At 36.3% G+C, this 19,555-nt stretch overlaps 1 protein-coding gene across 1 annotated transcript in view; it reads left to right on the forward strand.

The window, feature by feature from the left end:
- The window catches only part of LOC128649393 (ADAMTS-like protein 1), a 466,596-nt gene extending 447,942 nt beyond the window's left edge, over positions 1-18,654 (forward strand). Inside the window, exons 26-29 of the mRNA XM_053702643.1 lie at positions 9,548-9,755; positions 12,432-12,541; positions 13,275-13,495; positions 15,652-18,654. Coding sequence (XP_053558618.1) covers positions 9,548-9,755; positions 12,432-12,541; positions 13,275-13,495; positions 15,652-15,758 — 646 coding nt within the window. The 3' untranslated portion in view covers positions 15,759-18,654. The remainder of the gene's footprint in view (positions 1-9,547; positions 9,756-12,431; positions 12,542-13,274; positions 13,496-15,651) is intronic.
- Positions 18,655-19,555: the final 901 nt, after the last annotated feature.

The raw sequence follows: 19,555 nt of genomic DNA on the forward strand, positions 1-19,555 counted from the left end.
GAGCGCAACCCGACGTGTGCAAAAAACGTACTTCTAGCATACGTAACGCTTGAGTGGAAGCATTAATTAGCGCTCCACTTGTAATCTAGCCCTATGTGTTTTTATCCCTTTTGTGATAATAAATCCATTCTGCATTAGCTGGAATGTATGTTTTCTTACAAAACTGTGCAGATGATGAGTTCAATGCACTTTGGGCTTTGCAGTGATGGGTGTAAACCACTAATGCACATTAAAAGCCAGGAGGTCCATTGGCTTGCCAGGGACCCTGCTGTGTGTATGATGAGGGTTGTCGTAACCGCTGATATAAAATAATGATAAATGTATCTGCCATCCTTGCAGTGCCAAAAGTACTCAAGTAGTGCATGTGCCATAACAAGGAGTGGTGCTATGAGCTATACATCTTTAGTATGGGTGTTTCATCTGTATTTATTGTTCTTGAGTTCATCAGCTTTAAAATTGTTCAATAAAAAAAAACCTTGTTCAGGAGACATATACACAAGTGATACAGCAGTCATGTCCTAACTTGACCTAACCTTCAAGAGAGCAAGAATTATAATCACAGCTAGAGATGGACATAAGTGTTGTACATTTAAACCCTTCTCATTTAAAAAATGAGATAAAACTACTCTTTCTAGAGAGACCAAGAAGCAAAATCTGTACTATGGTTTTTATAATGCTGCAAATTGACTAAAGGGCATTTAATGTCCCAGTCAGTAAATTTGTTAGTATAGTGATATATTCTTATTTTAACAAACATTGGCCTAGATTAGGAGTGGAGTGCAAAATGTGCACTGGTATTACAAGTAAAGCACAATGTTAATGCAACCTCGTAAGAATGCGCTTCCATAAGCACCAATGGGAGCCTCATTCTGATTCCATCAGACACGGCAAAGAACCTAGCACAGCGTAGAAGGTAAGTTGTGCACAGTTGGGAAGCAAATGTAAAATATATATGTATGCTTATATACATATATATATATATGTATGTGTTTATAGGTGTATATACACATATTAACATATAAATATATATGTATATAAGCATATACATATATATTTCAAGTAAAAACACAGTACCCATAGACTTCAATGTAAAGGCACTTTTCTGTGCCGTTTTTTTTTTTTTCTAACACCCCACAGCCACCAAGTTTAGCCCCTTAAAACTGCTTTATTGCAGTTATTATTAAAGAAAAAAAAAAAAGATGCTCATATTTTTTATAATAAAGGAACTGTATACTTTATTTTGGGGGCAATTAACCTCTGGCTATTTGCAATTAGCCGCAAAGTACTACTGCGAGCTCACATTAGCATTAACCAGCCACTTGTAATGGCTTGTTATTTAACGTTACAATAGCGCTTCACATGTAATGTAGCTCATTATGTAAAATTGAAAAATGATTTAACTGGATTTATGTGGCTGTTTTGCTTGCAAGAACTGTTTGCACAAATCTGTAAGACAGTGAACAAAAATATATTGTCAAAATGTTAAGTTCATACACATGTTGGTCTTTTATTGCTGACATAATTAATATTGTACTACAATTGAACCATAACACTAACATAATGATACCCCTCTCTGGAAATGGCTATTTTACAAAATATGGGTTAGGGAAAAATATAGACTGTTCACTACTTCCTGTTTTAATTTCAATCTAAACATTTTAGCCTTGGCTTAATATGCATTTATGTTACGGTATGAACATCACGTGCAATTAAACACAACAGGAAAAGAGTTAAATCATGTGGGATTATACAAGGTTGCTGGTCCAGCACTTATTGCTATAGCTGCTCTCATGATCTGACTTGTGTGACTTTATTCACAATAAACTGTTTTCCTTGTCGGTGGAGTATATGGACATAGCCAATACAGCTGTGCTCGTCATATTAGATTTTGGCTATAAAAGTGTATCAAACATTTCCATACAATACGTTTCATGTGAAATAAGCGCAACATATATTTATGTATATTTCTCTTTTTTGTAAAAGATATAATTCTAAAATCAACATTCCTGTCATTTCACCTATACATAACATGGAGGTGACTTAACGTTTAGAGATGGGTGAATGTTTTGCAACATTGGAAAAATGAAATCAATTTTAACATATTCATTTGTTTTGAATTACAAATGTTTGTACAACATTCTAACATTTGTTTAATGTAATAGTATTGCTAATGCTATCTTTAAATGTAATGTTCAATTAAATTTTTTCTAATAATTCTATTTGAATTATGCAATACAGTATTTGAAAAAAATTCAAATTAATATATTTGTATCTATTATGTATCAATTTACTAAATTCCCTACCACATGAACTATTGAACTTCTGTATAGTATTTGTAAAATTTTACATTCAAAATTTCAAATGTGGATATTTAATCTAATTATGAACATTTGAAAACAAAAGTAACATTTAAAAACCATGAATAACGTTCGATTTCCAGATTTTAATGGATTTTCTTTGTTATTAAAGGGACAGTCAACACCCGCTGTAACTTAAGGGCATACCTTAGATCTGGAATAGAAGATGCAGCTACACCGCATCGATGTTGATGAGCGCTAACTGTATTGGAGTAATAATCCAAAATACATAGTTTTATTCCTTGAAAATATTTCCGCCAAACTCCCCCCACTATTACGTATGGACCTTCTTTTTAATTGAATCCTCCAATTGCAATGAAATCCTCGGTCGGTTTGCGAGCGTGCAGAAGATAATGCGCATTATCAAAACAGAACCATCAGCCTTTGAAAAATTAACGAGCATGTTAAGACATTAGAGAAGGGGACAAAGGAGGAGGGGGAGGAGTTTGGTGGCCATATCTTCATGGAATAAACCAATGTATTTTCTTTGATTACTCCAATACCGTTAGAGCTCATCGACATGTGATGCGATGTAGATGCATCTTCTATTCCTGATCTAAGGCATGGCTTTAAGTTACATTGGGTGTTGACTGTCCCTTTAACATCAGTTGTCCAAAACAAATGTACATGGGACTATTCGTTCTACCAAACAAATTGCACTTTTAACACATACGCGCATCCCTATTTAACTTCTCAAGCCGTAATGAGTACCCCTGACAAAACACAACTATAACAAAAAAGCTTGTTATATTTTGATATATATAAATTGGGGTAGCAGTCAATTCATAATTTGCTACCTTCATAATTCCCTTGTATGCTCCTTATATTACTTTATACAACTATATATATAATTGTTTATCTATAGTTAAATGTTTGTCTCTATTTGTTTTTGTTTTTTTTCAACAATGATGAATGTAAACTACAAATTCACTGTAGAATATTTATTATTCTATTTTTGGTAAAATTCTGAAGTGTTGAAATGGGAAATAAATATATCTTGGTAGCAGAATTTTACCATAAACATTAAAGTTTCGAGAGCCCTCACATGTGTGTGTTAAAGGGAAGTTGATGAAATATGGTAACAGCTGACTAACTCCTAGATTTAGAGTTTTGTCGGTAAAGACCCACGTAGCTAACGCTGCTTTTTTTCCAGCACACCCTTAAGACAACGCTGGTATTTAGAGTTCTCTGAAGGGCTGCGTTAGGCTCCAAAAAGTGAGCGTACAGGCATATTTACCGCCACTTCAACTTTCAATACCAGCGTTGCTTACGGTAGCGGCTAGCTGGAAAAACGTGCTCGTGCACGATTCCCCCATAGGAAACAATGGGGCAGTTTGGGCTGAAAAAAAACCTAACACCTGCAAAAAAGCAGCGTTCAGCTTCTAACGCAGCCCCATTGGTTCCTATGGGGAAACAGTTTCTAAGTCTGCACCTAACACCCTAACATGTACCCCGAGTCTAAACACCCCTAACCTTACACTTATTAACCCCTAATCTGCCGCCCCCGCTATCGCTGACACCTGCATTATACTATTAACCCCTAATCTGCCGCTCCGGACACTGCCGCAACCTACATTATACTTATGTACCCCTAATCTGCTGCCCCTAACATCGCAGACACCTACATAATATTTATTAACCCCTAATTTGTCCCCCCCAACGTCGCCGCTACTATATTACATTTATTAACCCCTAATCTGCCAACCGGCCCTCGCTGCCACTATAATAAATGTATTAACCCCTAAACCGCCGCACTCCTGCCTTGCAAACCCTATAATAAATGGTATTAACCCCTAATCTGCCCCCCAACGTCGCCGCTACCTTACCTACACTTATTAACCCCTAATCTGCCGACCGGACCTCGCCGCTACTCTAATAAATGTAGTAACCCCTAAAGCTAAGTCTATCCCTAACACCCCCCTAAATTAAATATAATTTTAATCTAACGAAATAAATTAAATATTATTAACTAAAGTCTTCCTATTTAAAACTAAATACTTACCTATAAAATAAACCATAAGATAGCTACAATATAACTAATAGTTACATTATAGCTATTTTAGGATTTATATTTATTTTACAGGCAACTTTGTATTTATTTTAACTAGGTACATTAGCTATTAAATAGTTATTTACTATTTAATAGCTACCTAGTTAAAATAATTACAAAATTACCTGTAAAATAAATCCTAACCTAAGTTACAATTAAACCTAACACTACACCAATCAGCCAATCAGATTGAGTTTGCATTCTATTGGCTGTTCCAATCAGCCAATAGAATGCGAGCTCAATCTGATTGGCTGATTGGATCAGCCAATCCGATTGAACTTGAATCTGATTGGCTGATTCAATCAGCCAATAAGATTTTTCCTACCTTAATTCCGATTGGCTGATAAAATCGGAATCAGCCAATCAGATTTTTCCTACCTTAATTCCGATTGGCTGATAGAATCAGCCAATCGGAATTCGAGGGACGCCATCTTGGATGACGTCATTTAAAGGAACCTTCATTCGGCGAGTAGGCGTCGTGGCAGAAGGATGGATCAGCGTCGGCTGGAAGAAGATAGCTCCGCTCCGCACCAGATGGATGAAGATAGAAGATGCCGCTTGGATGAAGATGTCTACCGGTCCGAATGTCCTCTTCTGCCCGGATAGGATGAAGACTTCTGCTGGTCTGGATGTCCTCTTCTGGTCCATCGGATGAAGACTTCGGCCCGGTTGGGTGAAGACGACTCAAGGTATGGAGATCTTCAGGTGGTTAGTGATAGGTTTATTTAAGGGGGGTTTGGGTTAGAGAAGGGGTATGTGGGTGGTGGGTTGTAATGTTGGGGGGTGGTATTGTAGTTTTTTTTACAGGCAAAAGAGCTGATTTCTTTGGGGCATGCCCCGCAAAAAGCCCTTTTAAGGGCTGGTAAGGTAATAGAGCTGTTAACTTTTTAAATTTAGATTATTGTAGGGAATTTTTTTTATTTGGGGGGGGCTTTGTTATTTTATTGGGGGGCTTAGAGTAGGTGTAATTAGCTTAAAATTCTTGTAATTTTTTTTATTTTTTGTAATTTAGTGGGGGTTTTTTTGTAATTTAGGTTAGTTTATTTAATTGTAGGTAATTGTAGGTACTTGTAGTTAATTGATTTAATTTATTTATTGATAGTGTAGTGTTAGGTTTAATTGTAACTTAGGTTAGGATTTATTTTACAGGTAATTTTGTAATTATTTTAACTAGGTAGCTATTAAATAGTAAATAACTATTTAATAGCTATTGTAGCTAGTTAAAATAAATACAAAGTTGCCTGTAAAATAAATATAAATCCTAAAATAGCTACAATATAATTATTTGTTATATTGTAGCTAGTTTAGGGTTTATTTTACAGGTAAGTATTTAGCTTTAAATAGGAATAGTTTAGTTAATAAGATTTAATTTATTTCGTTAGATTAAAATTATATTTAATTTAGGGGGGTGTTAGGGTTAGGGTTAGACTTAGCTTTAGGGGTTACTACATTTATTAGAGTAGCGGCGAGGTCCGGTCGGCAGATTAGGGGTTAATACTTGAAGTTAGGTGGTGGCGACGTTGGGTGGGCAGATTAGGGGTTAATACTATTTATTATAGGGTTTGCGAGGCGGGAGTGCGGCGGTTTAGGGGTTAATAACTTTATTAGAGTAGCGGCGAGGTCCGATCGGCAGATTAGGGGTTAATAAGTGTAGGTAAGGTAGTGGCGACATTGGGGGGGTAGATTAGGGGCAAATAAATATTATGTAGGTGTCGGCGATGTTATCGGCGATGTTAGGGGCAGCAGATTAGGGGTTCATAGGGATAATGTAGGTGGCGGCGGTGTGCGGTCGGCAGATTAGGGGTTAAAAATATTTATTATAGTGGCGGCGATGTGGGGGGACCTCGGTTTAGGGGTACATAGGTAGTTTATGGGTGTTAGTGTACTTTATAGCACAGTAGTTAAGAGCTTTATAAACCGGCGTTGGCCCAGAAAGCTCTTAACTACTGACTTTTTTCTGCGGCTGGAGTCTTGTCGGTAGAGGGTCTACTGCTCACTTCAGCCAAGACTCTAAATACCGGTGTTAGGAAGATCCCATTGAAAAGATAGGATACGCAATTGGCGTAATGGGATCTGCGGTATGGAAAAGTCGCGGCTTGGAAGTGAGCGTTAGACCCTTTCCTGGCTGACTCTAAATACCAGCGGGCGGTAAAAAGCAGCGTTAGGACCCCTTAACGCTGCTTTTGGCGGCTACCGCAGAACTCTAAATCTAGGCGTAACTGTTTAAAAGTTCAACTTTTTTAAAAGACAATATGTAGATTAAGGACAAACAGAACAATTTAAAATACATATTTTATCCAAAAAGTAAACTAAAACCATACTTAAATATTTGCATACAAATGGAAACATATGTACATATAATTCTTGCTTATTGTAGTTATTTGAAAATTGCTCTGTACTGAATACATTATTGATATCACCCAGATGACACAAATGATGTCTTACAAAATTGGGACAATTCTATGTTAGTTAATAAAAAGCTAACAAATATTAGAACATATGACCTAACTACACTGTTGTGTTAGCTTTTTCATTCATGTGCCAAAACAGATTAAAGTTACAGTGAAGAGAAACTTAAAGAGACACTCAAGTCAAAATTAAACTTTCATGATTCAGATAAAACATGCAATGTGCACAGTCTTTTTATATGTACACTTTTTGAGTCAACAGCTCCTACTGAGCATGTGCCAGAATTCACAGAATATACGTATATGCATTTGTGATTGGCTGATGGCTGTCACATGATGCAAGGGGAGTGGAAAAAGACATAAGTTTGACATTTCTCAGAAAAAAATCTACTACTCATTTGAAGTTCAGACTAAGGGGCCGTTTTATCAAATGTCAGGCATTTATCATTGCACAAGAATTTCTGATGAAATGCTTGTGCAATGCTACAACCTGCACATTCGCGGCCATTCGGCCGCTAGCAGGGGGTTTAAATTATCCCGATCATATCTGATCGGGATGATTGCAGTCAGCAGCGGTCTTAAGACCGCTGCTTCTTAAATCCTGTTTCCGGCGAGCCAGAAGGCTCACATGGAATAAGCAGCAATCGCTGCTTCATAAATGGGCCCCTAAGTGCTATTGCATTGTCTTTTTATCATGCATTTGTCAATTATGCAAATCTACTGTATTTACTGGTCCTTTAAGCTTTCATAGTTCATATACAGCATAGAATGTTAACGCGCTTTTCAGTGTACTTCTATTATCAAACTGGTTTCATTCTCTTGACATCGTTTGTTGAAAAACATAGCTAGCAAGGCCCTAAGGAGCAATGCATCAATAATTGGTGGCTTTGCAAATGTGCCTCTTGTACAGTCTCATTGGGCTTGTTCAGCTAGTTTTTCATTAGTGCATTTCTGCCCTGGTGCTAATGCGTGTAGGCCCTTTGGCAGGGTTAAGAGCATAGTTACAAGCAAGCAATAGTGGAACTATAAAATGTTCTAACACATTGCAGCATTTTCTTTTTGCATCTTAAAGTCCCTTTAATACAGTTATGTTTATAAATGTATAAAATCTTGTATAGAATTTATTCAGTGAAAGGATATAGAAAACTTGTACAATGCGAAGCAAAACACTGGAATTTTTTTTGTTGTATTCTCAGTTTACTAAAGATAACATATAGGGGCTGATTTATTAAAGTGCGGATGGACATGATACAATGTAGCGTATCATGTCCGCCGCATATCGATAAATGCTGACAGCATACGCTGTCGGCATTTATTATTTCGCAAGCAGTTCTTGTTAACTGCTTGTGCAATGCCGCCCACTGCAGATTTGCGGCCAATTGGCCGCTAGCAGGGGATGTCAATCAGCCCGATCATATAGGATTGGGCGGATTGATGTCCGAAGCCTCAGTTATGGAGCTTGATAATTCGCCCCCCTAGACTTTAGCTGAGCCATTCAAATGCCTCTGAGATTACATAACAGAGGGACAGCTGATATATACTACAAACAGTGGCTATTTTGCTTTATATAAGAAGTGTCTAAAGTGCTAGATGCTATGAAGGCCTTATGGGGAAGCAAACTTATTGAAGCTGTTGCCATTTTTAGTAAAAAAAAAATCTTGATAGGTTCATGGGTGAAAACCTATAGCTCATCTTTGATAATCTTCTTCACTTAGTAAAAACTAGGTCTGACAGCTGTCCTCTACAAATATAATAGGTGAACAGCATGAGTGCTGCCATTATGGAACCTAAGTTACACTGCATGCATCTGAAGGGTAGTTGATGTACGCGAGCCAACACATCAGCTCTGGAATATATTGAAAGATAGATTTTAACATGGCGGCACCCATGACTAGATGGAGGTGGGGCATATCCTCAATACTATGCTTCAAGGGACATGAAACCCGAAATACTTCATGTTTCAGTTGAAAAAAACAGTTTTAAACAACATTCTAGTTTACTTATATTATCTAATTTGCTTTATTCTTTAGATATTATTTGTTGAAGAAATAGCGATGCACATAGGTGAGCCAATCACACGAGGCAATTATGTGCAGCCAACCAATCAGCAGCTACTGAGCCTATTTAGATATGCGTTTCAACAAAGTTTATCAAGAGAATGAAGTAAATTAGATAATGGAAGTAAATTGGAAAGTTGTTTAAAATTGCATGCTCTTTCTAAATCATGAAATAATTTGGGTTTCATGTCCCTTTAAAATGTATTTAGTGTTTAATGTCCATTTAAGTGATGTGTGGTGTTATGATCAGAAATCTGCTGTGGCAACATTTCCCTGTAGCTCCTGTCAGCCATATGTCTATATCTGATCTGAGATCAGACCCAGTAAGTTAAGCATTTTGTGTTTACATATTAATGTACAGAAAGTTGAAATACCACACACAATTGTTAAAAGCTGGACACATGGCAACCATGACTAGACCAATCATGACACAATGACCCTAGAGCATGTGTGTGAGATGGTGCATTAGGATCCAGCAGCCACTGGTGTCATAGATCTAATATAATCTATAAATATGTACCATCACATTATAATTACAAGCAATGCAAAAATGAGTGTGATGAAAGTATTGGATGCCAGTTAAATTGCAGGTGCCCATTGCGTGAATAATTGAGCTGTGTTTTATTTAATAAATCTGAAAATCAGTTTCATTTTGGATATTTTTTTATACTTTAGGTGGATGGTTACATCGTGGACATCTTGCTCACAAAGTTGTGGTGGTGGAGTCCAGAATCGTCGTGTCACATGTCAGAAATTGACAGCTGCAGGCTACTCTGTCCCTGTGTCCAATGACATCTGTGCGTTATCTGCCAAACGTCCAGTAGACAGCCAGAGTTGCAGTAGACAGCTGTGTGTTCAATGGACCACATCATCCTGGGGGCAGGTAAGGAGATGATTTTGGGGTGAAAGTAAAGAAGCATGTAATAAAACACTAATGGAGACTGACTTGGTTATATTACTCTCAATTGTTAATATATAGGGCTAGATTGATCAAAATCCCAAGGTCCCGATCAGTTCCAGGTTCGCTCATATGAGCCTGCAACTAATATTTATGAAGCACCAGTTTAAACTGCTGTTCATAAACCTTGTCCACCAACTTTAAGTTTAAAATCAGCCCGGACTCATTCGACAAACAGAGAATTTTGCTGCCTTTTTCACATTTAAAGGGACATAAAACAGGTTGAGATCTGTGCATATCCTAAAAGGGCTAATTAATTAAAAATAGTTTGCATTAATAACATTTCTGACAAGTATTTTAAAATAATTTTCAAAAATAAGAAAAATGAATAACATAGCTAAGCTGCCTGGAGCAGCCAACTCCACCCCTGTTATCAGTGTTTAGACACAGGCATTGTATTTCAACTGAGTTTACAGCTTCTAGGCATGCACCAGTAGATAATCCCTATGCATGTTTGCATTCTACCAAAAATAACAATAGATATAGACAAAGCCATAGAAGGAAATAGAGTGCTGGAGCACTTTTTTTGCTCCATTGACTGCTATAGGGGAATGGATTATCAATATTGTAAGTTTGGCTTTTTATGCTCATCAGGTTATTGCGCAAGCGAAAAAGGTTTCCTTTCAACTCATAATACAAAAAGCTTACTTCTAGCGAAGTTAAAGCTCAAGTGGGAGCGTCAAATAAACCCCAGCTTGTAATCTGGCCCAAAATGTTTTATTTTTATATTAAAGTATACCTTCAAATTTGTCAACAAATTCTGTTTGACTAAATCTATAAATATACAGTTTTGTGAGTGTTTTCATTTGTATCTCATAACACCAAATGCTTTATATATACTTATTTCTTTCTCTGATCTAATTTATGAAAAAGCGTCTCCTGTTTTTGATCAGTTTTACCATTACCAAGAGATAAAGATACAGCAGATAATGAATACAAGCTGATCTACTTCTGTTTGTTTACCGTAACATTCCTGCGAAAGAGCAATGACCAAAGTAGCTTATTTGCAGTGTCCTCTGAGATTGTGAATAATGCTATAAGTCTCACGCTATCCAACAGTCAAAGTGAATGGGCGGAATCCTTCCCCTGATAGTTGAAATCACTTTTTCTTCATAATCCTGATTGTAATAATGTAAACATATGTAAGCTCATCTGTTTTGCGTGTACATTCCTTTAATAAAAAAATATGTAAAATGGTCCTTTTACTTTTTGCAAAAGCAGATTTTTATTATTTTCTATGAACTTGTTTAACCCTCAAAGCAAATAAACCTAGAAATTGTTAATTATATGGGGAATGTATTCGTCATCTTATGGATGGGAACATACTGTTGAGTTGCATTTCTTTGAACTTACATCATTTGGGATTTACTGATAAAATTATTGAATTTGCTTTTAAATTTAAAAACGCTGATCGGCTTATGGTAAATAATGATCCAACTTAGTCCATTAGTACCATGCAGGAGGGGAACTCAGGGGCAAACCTATGACTAGTACTAGCTAGCGCTAAATTCTTGGTCGTTGATGCATAACTGTTAAGTTGCATAACTCTAAACGTCTCGAGCATGGTCCTAATACTTAGAGACATGAAACACCTCTTGCTTTTGATTTAAAATTATGCTTGGTTTATGCTCATTAGAGAGGCCAAAAAGCAAGTTGTGTAACCTCGGGTTTTCTTCAAAATTAATCATAAGGAAATAAATTCTACAGCGGCAACAGAACTATAGAGTGAGTAAATAATGCAGTTAACAAGTTGCCAGAAAGAATGTTGATTTCCTGCTGTCTGGGAAAAGAATGAATTCACATAAATGCTGGTAATCTCAAAAATGAGACAAATAAAATAATGACACATTTTAATATCAATTAAAATAATGTTAGCATTATCACATTTCAATATTTTCACAATAGTACCACTCTCAGCCACTTTATATTTGCATTTCTAAGGAACTGTTGTGAAGTAGCAATGAGAGGTAATATTGTAGGTATGTTGCTATATGAAAACGCTACCATTGTAAACAGATCTTACATGCTTCAGCACTATTCTGGCACTGCTACATTTATATGGCACTTTTTAAAATGTTGTCAATGAAATAGCAAAATATACAGAGGGTACCTATTTGCTTTGGTCATGATTCCTAAACTGAGACATGATTTCTGGCTTGTATTTTTAAGAACAATATAGTTACTCCATTGACCTGTTTCTTTCAGGTCTTTATCCTACTTTTGTGTTCCATTTTCCTTCTGCACAACATTCTGTCAGCTCCAGCAACATTTATTGCCATGATTCAGTTTAGCTTGTACCTACTTACACATTTTTCTCAGCTTTCTTGGAGTATCTGAAGCATTAATAGCGATGAATTCTCTCTAAATCTTGAAACGGTTCTTCTGCTATAACTTTGTGTCATATCTTTATCTAAAGTTCTTCAATCCAAAGACAGGTCAATAAAGATGACAACCCCTTTTTATTGTTCATCCTGGTTGTCTTAGCAGATGGATATCACAAGTCATGTTCTTGCATCTCTTTGCCATGTGTGCCATGTGTTTTCTAATTAATCTGTAATGAAGTTAGAATGTATTACATTACCTGTGTCTCTCTAATTACAGTGTCATGGACCATGCATTGGACCACGAATGGCTGTACAGCACAGACAAGTCTACTGCCAAACCAGAGAAGGAACCATTGTATCCCCAGAACAATGTCAAGCCCTACCAAGGTATTGTATAAGACACTTTTGACATTGGCTTTACTATGATACTGTTGTATGGTTTGGGGGTTCAACACAAACAAAGCAATTACATTTTGTTAAATATCTTTTGTATGGAGTGATAGGCAGCTAGTTGATGGGAAGCATAGATCAGCAAATTAATGACATAACTCCATTATAATTGTATGTTTAAATTAAGCATTTGGCAAGCTAATGATTTATAGCTTTATATCATTTGCATATCTAAATCTACCCTTCTTATATAAAATATTTATTTTAGTAGTTTCAAAATGACTTTGTATATAACTCCATCTATGAATGGTTCTTATATGGATAAATGACAAATAAAGAATATCCAAGTGGCACAAAGGCAGGTGCCAACCATTCCTAAAGTGACCCTTGTGAGCTAGAACCTATCTAATTATCCAGCATCCAGCCTTTACATCTGCACATATTTTGGTCTTGGGAGAAGGGATGCTAGTTGCTCACTGCACAGAACTGTAATTATAAATTATTTGTACTCATAACTTCGAGGGCCCTAAGCCATCATGGGTCTTAACAGAGCAAAGCAAAGCAATAAATAAATAAAAAAAAAACATGCAAGCTGAATACTTAGTTTTAATGGTGAATACAAAAGAATATAATCTTTGTGGTGTGATATTGCGCTTGATCTTAGATACAAGTAGTTTATTCTTCATCCCATAGTTCTGATCATGAAAGTTCAACTCTTTCTTTTCAACAGACCGCTCAGTACACAGAACTGTTGGTCAGAAGTCTGCAGTGTACACTGGCGCGTATCCCCTTGGACTTTATGCACAGCAACATGTGGCAACTACGGTTTCCAGTCTAGACGAGTTGAATGTGTTCACCACCGCACCAGCAAACAAGTACAGGACCATTTATGTTCCTGGAGACCTCGCCCATCAAACTGGCAACGTTGCAACATCACCCCCTGTGAAAATGGTAATGGCATAAAATTTGCTTTTTTAAGTGGCTTATTAGACACTTTTATTTTAAGTATTATTAAAAGGGTCTTTATCAGTGCAATAGATTTATTTCTTAAATGTATAATGATGTTTTATATTTTTATCCAGTTTTTTTACAATTGAAAAATTCTGAATCATAGACTATGTAACCCTTAAAGAGAAGCCTAATACTACCCCACCATTTGCACAGACTTATCTATGCTGTACAATATATGCTGACAGAAGTTAGGTAACTCACCACAACCAATAAGCTCTGGAAACAGTGTTGGACATTGTCACTATTTAATAGTTTTTTTTACAAAACCATGTTCTTACTGAAAGTAATACATTCTAGCACTGTTATCACTATACAAGGGATCTTTTGCATTGAGTGTTTACTATATAACTGGGCATTTTTATTAGTATTACATTAAAGATTGAAAGGATCATTACATACAGTAAAACTGCATAACCAAAATTCATAATAAAAAGACAGTGCATTAACACTTACTCTGAACTTCAAATGAGCAGTATATTTTTCCTGAAAATGTCAAAATTCCCTTCCATTTCTCTGCCCCCTTGTATCATGTGACAGCCAACAGTGAATCACAGACTCACATAAGGAAGTAAATTAGAAACTTTTTTTAAAATTGGATGACTTTATTGCCCCCTTTTAGATTTTGTAACAAGATATCACTGATTATTTAAATATATTTTTAAACCATACTATTTTATATAACTTTCCAATTTATTTCTATTTTCTAATTTGTTTTGTTCTCTTTGTATCCTTTAAAAAAAGTATACCTAGGTAGGCTAAGAAGCTGCTGATATGTGGCTGCACATATATGCCTTTTGTCTTTCAGCTAGCTCTCAGTAGTGAATTACTATTTCTTCAAAAAAGGATACAAAAATAATGTAGCAAATTAAATTATTGAAGCCAATTGGAAAGTTGATTAAAATTGTATTATCTATATAAATCATGAAAGAAAAAAAATGGTTTTCTTGTCCCTTTAAACCTGCAAAAATATATTTGTATTTTTATTTTTTCATTAAAAAAAAAAAAAAGAGTTAAGATAAAGCTATTTAGTTTGATTTTGAAACTAACAGGAAGTAGACAGCTGGTTCATATAATAGGAGCTCACAGGCTTAATAAGCAACATTACCACAGCTCTGGACACACTGCACACGTATAAAACATAATCTTTACATTTCAGCATACAACAAGCATACTTTTTTCTAAAACAAATGTTAATACACATTCAAATACATTGTTTAGAATATTAAAACCTCAGAAAAATTAGCCATAGGTCTTCAAACAAATTGAAATAGATCCCTATAGTGTGACTTTGGTGGTTTTGGCCAAGGAACATTAAAATATCTCTCCACCCTCTTCATAGGCCTCAAGCTCTCCAGCTCCCATTCCTATCCTGTGCATTTAATTTAATAACAAGCATTCATATTTCAACACTTTAGTGAATCATAATGTTGCATAGCTACTGGTAAAACTGGGAAGTCTGATAAGGCCAGTGATATGAAAAGACTGGGTAAACATAAAGGGACATGAAACCCCAAATTTTACTTTCATGATCAGATAGAGCAGACATTTTTAAACATCTTTCCAATGCACTTCTATTATTTATTTGCTTTATTCTCTTAGAATTGTTTGTTGAAGAAGCAGCAATGCACTACTGGGAGCTAGCTGAACAAATTGGTAAGGCAATGACAAGAAGCATATATGTGCAGCAACTAGCTCCCAGCTCCTGATCCTACCTAGGGATGCTCTTCAACAAAGGATACCAAGAGAACATTGGCTTTGCATACAGAAGTAAAAACAGGTTTGCAATGCAAAAAATAAATAAACAAAAAAGATTTAAACTAACTTCCTGCTCAAGTCAGTTACTTATCTCATAACTAGAAATATTATGTTTTCCATTTAAAGGGACAATAAAGTTTTCTACATCTGTATGTTTTAAGACTACAAAGCAAACGTACAGATTTACATGTTAAATAAGCATATTGTAAGCAGATGCTGTAAAGTTACGTTTCCCTCAGGAAATATAAAATGGAGTTATGAAGTTAACTCGTGAGTGTTTTTCCATAAACCATTCATTTGTCTGATGTCATGTTTTTGTCTTCTTTATTTTTCCCCAATAGTTGACTGCAGAGACACAACCAGATACTGTGAGAAGGTGAAGCAACTTAAATTATGTCAACTTTCACAATTTAAGTCACGTTGTTGTGGAACTTGTGGAAAAGCCTGAAGTTTAATAGAGCAGGCTCCCTCCGTTTTTGCAAGGAAGAAAAATGCATATTCACAGGCCTGATGTCCCTGTGGCTTTATTTATTTTTTTGATGTTCAGCCTTTGTAAATGACTTGACAAGGTTCTCTTCCATCGATGCTGGAAGACAGAATGCAGTAAACGCCTGACATCATTACTCAGATGAGCTTGTCACAAGGTGGACTTGGTTAGTACTTAGTGACAAGGCTTTAACACTGATGAAAAAGACACTTGGTTGCGTCATGAGCCTTGCTGTGCCCGCGCACCATAGGACTTGGCCTTACTGCAGTATACAGGAAAAAGGGATATTATGGGGCACAGAAAATCATTGTGAAATCAAGTGATGACTGATATCTACAGTTAGCATTTGGGTGTTAATGACAATTAGTTTTCTACTATAAACTTATACTGTGCTGCCCAAATTTGTTACTCCCACAATAGAATGTGGAACATGGATCTACAGAGGAATTGTCTCCTGGGACCATTAATTAAGCAACAAGCACAGTTGGGACTTTAAAAGCCGCAAAAATGTAAATGCAAGACAAAGTATAGGATTGCTTAAAGTAACAGGAAAGGAAAAGTGTATCTGTTGACCCCAAAATACTTTTTTTTTTTTTTTTGCACAAGTATGAACACTGCTCCTTAACTGATGATGCCAAGGGTTTATGCTGTGCTGCAGTGAATAACTATGTACTATGGTTTGGATAACATTGTTTCCTCCGGAAGATATATCATCTGCCTTTTATATAGCACGTGTCATCAGCTGCCCCATAGGCCAATGTATTTGGTTTGTAGCATTAGCTAACCACATTTTATTTTCAGTACAAGCACTTTATAGTAAGATGCTTGAGAGTGACTTACAAACAAAACATAGGTGTGCAAGCCCAGAATGGAGCCCATATCCGTAGGACAAGTGGCATTGTAGTGGAGCAAAATGAGAGCTATGCATGTGATTATTTTAGCACTTTGCTTCTTGTACATTTTAATGCAGTGGGATACTTATTTCAGTTAACAGACAGGGTTATTTTCCACTCAAAAAAATGTAAACTGCGAGTTGGAAGCATTTATAAATAGAATATTGTTCTTTACGGTGTTAGAGATTAGGTATCATATCAGAAAACGCCCTCTTCTCACAACCAGTCATAATCACTGTCCCTAGTTTACTCAGTAGTGTATACAAACTGGTACTTTAAATCAGGAAGGGCATGGCCACATGTGGCCCTCTACACTAGTTTTTGCAGCCCCAGGAAAAGTAAAACTAAAAAACGTGAGACATATTTTTGTGGCTCCAGAAAAATAAAAGCATAACTAAAAATGTGTGCGTTGGAGTGGCTACAGCTGAAAATAACTATCTGAAAGGGATCACAGCAGACAGAGGTTACCCTGCAACCTTACATAAATCTGGCCAAGTGCCACTGAGAATTGGTTTAAGAAATATATTATTATGTATGTGTTTAATAGCCATAGATTTATATGCAGCCCTATACAGGTTTCTAAAATCTTGATCTGTGGCCTGTGTGTTAGGAAGCTGGCCATCACCGCTTTAAACCATGAAGCAAGAAATGTTAATGTATGTAGGGGTTTGTATTCTTACTTTATCTTGGGTGTATACTGAATGTGGTTTATTTTATTTTTATGACTTGTGACTACAGAAGATTGCTCACTTCCATGGAGGTCCAAATGCTGTAAGGATTTGGAGCAAAGAGTAGTTTTCAATTCTAAATTATAATAATTATCTACATAAAATGTCCAGTTACTTAAGAATTGTCCAGTATGAAACAGCTGAAATGCACACAAGCCTTAGTGATATCATAGAGTAAGCAGAGGCAATGGGGCCTATGTATAAAAGGTCTTGCAGATCTGATCCGACAGTGCGGATCAGGTCCACAAGACCTTGCTGAATGTGGAGAGCAATACGCTCTCCGTATTCAGCATTGCACCAGCAGCGCACAAGAGCTGCTGGTGCAACGCCGCCCCCTGCAGACTCACGACCAATGGGCCGCCAGCAGGGAGGTGTCAATCAACCCGATCATACTCGATTGGGTTGAATTGTGGCGATTCCTATCTGCCTGCTCAGAGCAGGTGGACAGGTTATGGAGCAGCAGTCTTTAGCTGTTTCTAGTGAGTCTGAACACTCGCCAGAAACACGGGCCCACAAGCTCCGTACAGAGCTTGATAAATGGGCCTCAATGCCACAACAGTGAAAAAAACATAATTTAAACAAGATTGGATGAAGATACTAGGGTTAAGGAATATAATTCTGTAGACAAACCCCAGAAATTATGAAATTAACCATCATTCTATAAACTTGTTTTGCTAGAAACAAGCAATACCCACCTGGCTAGTTTAGTGTCACACATTATACAGTAACATTGGTAACAGAGGCCATGGCACAGTACATTTGGTCCCAAAGAGTAAACGCAGATTATTCACCAAATTGTTAGCACTTAAAAAGCAATGAATGCACAAGCACAGAATAATAATAGGGATGCACAGAGGTTGACTGGATTGTCTCCATACACTGACAGTACTTTTTCACACCAGCAGTAGGGATGTACAGCACTGTAGATTTGCTGATGTTTTTATACATTAAACAGATCTGCAAACGAAATCTATATACAGTATATGTGACCACTGCAATTTCCTGCCATTATAGGCTCTATGTAAATACAAATGCACATCATACAGACACTTTCTACCAAGGGTTCTTTGAGCAAACTGTGTGTTGCTAAGATACAGCATATTATTTTTATTATTATTAAAAATGTTTTTATGTATGTATAACTTTTTTGTATATTTATTAGGGTTTCTTGTATAAAAAAGTGCAATATTAATAATTGTACATTGTTTTCCAGATAAAATTATTTTTGGGACTTTTTACTGTGTTGTGTTATTCTATTTAGAACTTCTCTTTTTATTGCACAACATACAAAAAAATCAGTACAACAAATGAATTACTTATATGTATTCCTTAAAGTGAACTTGTGCTTGAGAATGAAAAGAAAGTCAATTCTGCAGATGCTTTAGTTATTTTTGGTTCATCTTCTTAATGGAAACCAGCAGAGACCTCCTTGACTAGATAAAACATCCTCATGTGTTGGTCATTAAGGAGGTCACTCATTAGCTCAGCATATAGGAGGTATGATGTGGTTTTGATAAACTGAGCTTGTGGAAAAACTGCCTTTTCCCATAACTATGTGATCTGTAATGCACATAAAACAAATCATGCACCATGCTACTAACTTAAATTATTCCATTAGCCTTACAGATAACATACAAGGAGCTATGAGTGAGCTTTTGCTTCAGTAAACGAACTGTCTCAAACTACCATGTGTATTTTTATTACATAATTCTCCATCATTTTGCCAGCTGTCTCCATATGATTCTCTTCATGAATGTCACTCAAATGGCAGTATTGAAGTTTTTAACACATAGGGCTTCATTTATCAAGCCCTTCTCCTCCCTTTGACTGAAAGTTCTCACAAGAGAACCTGCAGTCAGGATTTATCAAGGAGCGGTCATCAGACTGGTGCTTCCCTACCCTCTTCTCTACCTCTTAGGTAGAGAATTTCAATCTCCCCGGTCTCATCCGACCGGGGAGATTGACAGCTCCTGTCCATACGTGATTGGCTGCAGGGCCGGACTGGAAATAAAAAGCAGCCCTGGAAAAAATTAAAGACCAGCCCTATATTCCATCGATATATATATATATATATATATATATATATATATATATATATATATATATGTGTGTGTATTTATATATATATATATATATA

Source organism: Bombina bombina, chromosome 2 (assembly GCF_027579735.1).
Source record: "Bombina bombina isolate aBomBom1 chromosome 2, aBomBom1.pri, whole genome shotgun sequence".
Taxonomy (NCBI): Eukaryota; Metazoa; Chordata; class Amphibia; order Anura; family Bombinatoridae; genus Bombina; species Bombina bombina.